At 40.7% G+C, this 6,000-nt stretch overlaps 1 protein-coding gene across 1 annotated transcript in view; it reads right to left on the minus strand.

The window, feature by feature from the left end:
* slc9a1a (solute carrier family 9 member A1a) overlaps positions 1-4,817 on the minus strand; it is a 35,703-nt gene extending 30,886 nt beyond the window's left edge. Inside the window, exon 1 of the mRNA XM_060862021.1 lies at positions 3,957-4,817. Within this exon, the coding sequence (XP_060718004.1) occupies positions 3,957-4,212 (256 nt within the window). The 5' untranslated portion in view covers positions 4,213-4,817. The remainder of the gene's footprint in view (positions 1-3,956) is intronic.
* Between the last annotated feature and the right edge of the window lie 1,183 nt (positions 4,818-6,000).

The raw sequence follows: 6,000 nt of genomic DNA on the forward strand, positions 1-6,000 counted from the left end.
AGAGTTTCAATTCATCAAGCTAAGCTTTCTTTAGGAATTAGCCACAAGCTGTAGTGCTAAAGAAGTGCTACAGGTCACAAGCGCTTATTAATAATGAACAAACACTGAATTATTTATGCAACTCGTAGCACGGCTTGATTTAATTTCGAGACAAGGCAAGTAGAGATAAGAATAAAGCCGAGGCACCGTGCCGAGAAAGAATTGCCTCACTTTATGTCCCTCTATTAAACAGAGAGGTTTGATTTGGTGAAAATTGATTCAGGTTTCAGCTGAGATCTCGACCAATTGGCTCTCACACAAGTACAGATTAGAGTACAATGGAAACGGTGATTATTCTGACTCATGAAACGCTGTTTAATTGTCTGGACTGCTTAACTATCGGAAAAAGGAGTGGGCTGAACTTCAGGCCTCTCGCAACGCAGGTTAATCACAAAGACAGACAAGTAGCAGCTGAGTCATAGATCAAACCCCTGCCGCTTTGTGATAATAATGAGCATGTCAAAGTAGGTGTGTGTTTATTTGAATGCGTTGGGGACCCGTTCACGCCCAGATCAGACGTACAGAACGGCATTGGAGAAATGTACGCAATGCAAAATAAATGCCCGAGGCTTTTTGCTATCTCACCTGGAAATCCATTTTGTGCTGTCGAACACGGCAAACAACGACTAGGCTACTTTCAGATCAGCGAAACATGAGGAGTTGCACACAGAACAAACTGGTGCATGATAGCATGACAAACTGGTGCAACAACCAGGAAAACACAAATAATTCAAATGTAAACATAAGTCTGAAGTCACAATGAACGCTTAACAATTATCTCTTAACATTTAAGGTGCAAAATGAAAGAAAATGTAAGAAACGCTTAATAAAGTGTAATAAAATAGTAAAAAGTGTTAAATATAAACATAGAAACCTGAGAATTTAGTGCAAGTTTAGTGCTATTGCATAATTTGCAGACGACATTGGTCTGACTACTGGTCAGACTTATAATACCCAAAAAGCTGACGTTTCCTCTTTTATTTACAATTTTCTGCTCATTTTCTGCTTATCAGTCGTCGGTTACTGAAGAGGAATCCAGCAGACCAGCAGGAGACATCGATATGGCGCAACCAAACATGATACTGTTACATGATTGGCTGTTAGCGTGTCACTCCCTACGTTGCTTGGTTACCAGAGAGCGAGTGCCTTCGTTAATGCAACCAAACTTGCTTCGCAACCTCTGTTTTCTTCTGACGAAGAATAAAAAAAAAAGCGAACATTTTTTATTGATATCGATCACGTGTCTATCGCGATACATATCATTATCGTTTTATCGCCCAACCCTACGTACACCGTCTATAGTCAGCAAGCTGTATAGAAAAGACGCGCACCTGTAAAATAGGATCACTCCAGGACCTCATGTAAATCTAATCCTGTCTGAATAGGGCTTAAAGTCAAACTGTGGATCTCTGACAGTCCTATAGTTAGCAACATGAAAGTTTAACCACTGAACTACATCTACTCCACTGTAACCACAGCACTGCGAGTAAGATTCACGGTTCTTTATTGCCAGACAACCGTGCTGGAGGAATTTGGTTTCTGAACAGTTGTGAGTGTATTTACAAATCAGCCAAGCAATAAACTACACCCTAAGCGGTGCACAGAAGAGGCATGTGATAGTATGACTATGTTTGTGTGATCTGTGCTCAAGAACTAATGAAAAAAACTGTACAAGATTCAACAAAGCAAATTTAAGTCAAATGTTTTCCCGTGCTTCTGTAAACTCGCACGATTTCCATGGGAGCGGTCATTAGCGTTCAGGGCGTTTATTAGCTTCCTGAGCTAAAAGCTCACTAACACTTTATTTGGTCATTTACAAACGTCTGGCTCCAAATGACAGCCATGCCACTATTTCAGGGAGGTAAATATTCCTGACATTTAGCTTTTGTTGAAGTTGCACCCTGCATTTTTATCTGCACATTAGAGCCGAGTGAAGATAAGCTATGCTTTGCAAAAACACTTAAATGACTGGGTAGATGTTTGCACTCTTTTTAAATAGTATGTTAAACAGTAACCAGGAATGGTCGTTACCCATTAATGGGTTAATTATTAACCGGTAATTGGTTAATTTGCCAGACCAAGCACAAACCTTCACCATAAACATGATTACGTTTGTTCTTGTGTAAGGCATAAAGGTGAAAAAAAAGGATATATATATATATAAGTAAATAAGTAAATAAATTAATAATTCAGCATTCTATTAGTAATAATAGTAGTCTATAATAGCATTCTGTTCCTGTGTATAAATTGGCAGCCTGCTCACTAGGAGGAAAATTAGGAGAACTACACAGAACACTTATTGTACAGGTTTAACACACTCCATCACAAACATGTACAAAAACGTTCTTGTTAATTGTCGCTCCAAAATGGGAAGCCGGAGCTTGGAATTGTGCCGTTTGTGTTATGTATGGTATATAAACTGTATAGTCAGTATGACAGACTTAACAAGCAAATATGTCTGTATGGTTACTGTGTGTGTGTGTGTGTGTATATAAATATATACACATATAAAATGTAAACCGCATATAGGTAAGAAATGCTGCTATGTTTATTGTTGATGCAGTGAGCATCATTCATGTTGATTTCAAGCCAACTGCTGAATTCAAAAGTAAGTAGACTTGTAAATTTCGAGTCGAGTGGGACATATGCTTCATGTACGTCATGGACTTCACTGAAGGTACATACGAACAAAACCAACACAGTACTTCGTGGGATTTATGGCAGAAGAGGGTGGAACTGGGCCCTTGACTCAGCCAATCGTTTAGAGCTGGATCAGGTGAGGCACCAGCCACCCATTGTCTGAGACATATTCTGTTCAGTGAAACGCTTCAACTTTGAACCCAAACCTCTCTTCATCGTTCACTGATATCATCACTGGTGATGGGGTCTGGGGTGTGTTTACCATAACAAGTCATGTTCTGAACTGTTGGATAAAGTTTATTCAGTAATTCTTGTTAAAATGATGCTATATGACATTTTTTAAAAGCTTGACGCTCTGCTTCACACAACACACCCAGATGTAGTGGAAACATCACACGGACATCCTAATTTGTTTTGTAATGATCTTAGGCGGTCCGGGTGAATGCGTCAGTCACATTCACTTCCTCTGAAAAGGCCGTTTTATAACCCAATCCCAACAAACATGGCTCAAAGAAAGAGAAGACGATACAAGTCCACATATTGTTCCTGAATTCAGATTCTTTTGCAATGACGACTTGTGTACACTCTGAACAGGGATGTGTACTAATGTGCCTTCAGGTTGTCTCATATAGCTTGGATTTGTCCATCAGTCTATTCATTTTCTAAACTGTCACAGGGGACAACACACAAACACATACATACATACATACATACATACACACACATACATACATACATACATACATGCACATACATACATACGCACGCATACATACACACGCATACATACACACACGTACATACATACATGCGCATACATACATACATACATACATACACGCGCATACACACACACGCATACATACACACACACACGCATACACACACACACACACACAAATACACACAAATACACACGCATACACACGCATACACACGCATACACACACACACACGACATTTTAGCGATACCAATCAGCCCACACCGCATGTCTGAACTGTTCGATCAAACCTCGAAAGTTACCCCGGAAACCCCCCCCCAAACTCTCGGTTCACTATTTGCACAGATATCATTTCTGTAATAAAAACAGATTGAACACAAACCTCCTCCATTCACTAGAATCATAAGACACACTTCCTATTTTTCACACTCATTAACCACAAGCTCACTTAACATCCAGAACCGACCAACGCGTCGCTTAGCACCAACTTAACTTCTTCCTGATTTATTTCAACACCACGACTTATTCATAGAATAATAAGATTCATAACAATACCTAATTTCATCAGGGAAGCCAGCAGGATCCACAGGAATATAACGAAAGGATAGTGAACGTGTTCATAATCGAAAGCCAACACGGGGAAAGCTTTGTCCTGAGGTCCTGATGAAACGTTGCCCTGGTTGTTGTGTGCTTTCTGTGGGGAACTGGCGAGCACAGGAGTCCCTGAGATCACCACCATCACCACCACCACCACCATCACTGTGACCTCCATCACGTTCATCCTTAAAGTCCGGTCCACTTGTGATGCCATGATGGAGTCGTGTGTTTACAAACCGACCCGAGTGTCACGCAGCATCTTTAGAAACAAAACCTCCTCCTGCTGCTTAATCGTTCTGTTTAACCGAAACTACTTCCTTCCTAGTTCCCTGTGAGCCGGTTAGCTAAAATGCTAAGCTAACACGCCCTTTTTAGGTATGTGAACCGACTCGGAGTCGGTCGAAGTTTAGCTTCGTAGCTTAGCAACGGCTAACATTCTGTAGCAGAAGTTCTGATGCTAATAAATCTGACAGTGTTTAACGGAAGACTAACGAGGACAACTGGAACCCTGGACAGACAGATACGGATTTATTCATTCTATTCCTTCTCTCTCTTTCTTTCCTTCCTTCTTTCTATCTTTCTTTCTTTCTCACGAATAATAAAGGACGTTCACAATGTCAGCATCCGAAGCTAGCAGCGCGCGCGCCGGGTTTGAATCCTTCGAATTTAGCGCGTGACTCTTTACTCTTTGGCGCGAGACCGCCGAGCAAACAAAAACAAATAAACAAAAACAAATAAACAAAAACAAACTTCCACTGTGTTCCTCGCGCGCTCTGCACGCGCAGTGCAAGGAAGGACGTTTCCGATGCGGGACGGTTAACGAATCAGCAGCCAGCGCGTGCGGTGGTGGTGCTGTGATGATGATGATGATGATGCTGATTAAATAGCCAGCTCTAAAATCTCAACCGTAGGGAAACGTTTGAGAGAGAAACAGCGTGTAATTTTGGGCCCACAGCGACATCTAGTGACACGGAGGGACTCGAGGCGGTGACCTTGACTAGGCGTGATGCTAATAAATTTCATGGCTGCGACCCAAACCGCTTAGCAGTCCACTATATAATCTGTCAAAATAAAGCAAGGCTCTATGAGCTGTCTCTAAGGCTTTGTACCACAAGTCCAAAAGTCTGCTTAGACATATAGGGCTACAAAAACAAGCATGTGGGTTTCCATCGACATATTTGATATCCAAAGGTTACGTTTACGTTTCCAGCACTTAGCAGACGACTTATATACATACACACACATATATATATATATATATATATACACATACACACACATTAGCACACTTATCCAGAGCAACAACTTACATACATACACACATATACACACACTTAGCAGACACTCTTATCCAGAGCGACAACTTACATTCATACACACACACATTAGCACACACTCTTATTCAGAGCGACGTATTCAGAGTATGTAACTTACATACTGTACACACACACACACACACACACACACATACACACACTTAGCAGACACTCTTATCCAGATCGACGACTTACATACATACACACACACACACATATATATACACTCTTATTCAGAGCGACAACTTACATACATACACACATATATATACACACACACATTAGCACACACTCTTATCCAGAGCGACAACTTACATACATACACACATATATATATATATATATATATATATATATATATATATATATATATACATACACACACATATACACACACATTAGCACACACTCTTATTCAGAGCGACAACTTACATACATACACATATATACACACACACACAGCAGACACTCTTATCTAGAGCGACGACTTACTGTACATACATACGCACACACACACTTAGCAGACGCTCTTATCCAGAGTGACGACTTACATACATACACACACATTAGCAGACGCTCTTATCCAGAGCGACAACTTATGTTATCTCATTTTCTTTATACAACTGAGCGTTAAGGGCCTTTCTCAGGGGCCCAACAGTGGCAGCTTGGTGAACCTGGGATTTGAC

This window comes from Tachysurus vachellii, chromosome 25 (assembly GCF_030014155.1).
Source record: "Tachysurus vachellii isolate PV-2020 chromosome 25, HZAU_Pvac_v1, whole genome shotgun sequence".
In the NCBI taxonomy this organism is placed as follows: domain Eukaryota; kingdom Metazoa; phylum Chordata; class Actinopteri; order Siluriformes; family Bagridae; genus Tachysurus; species Tachysurus vachellii.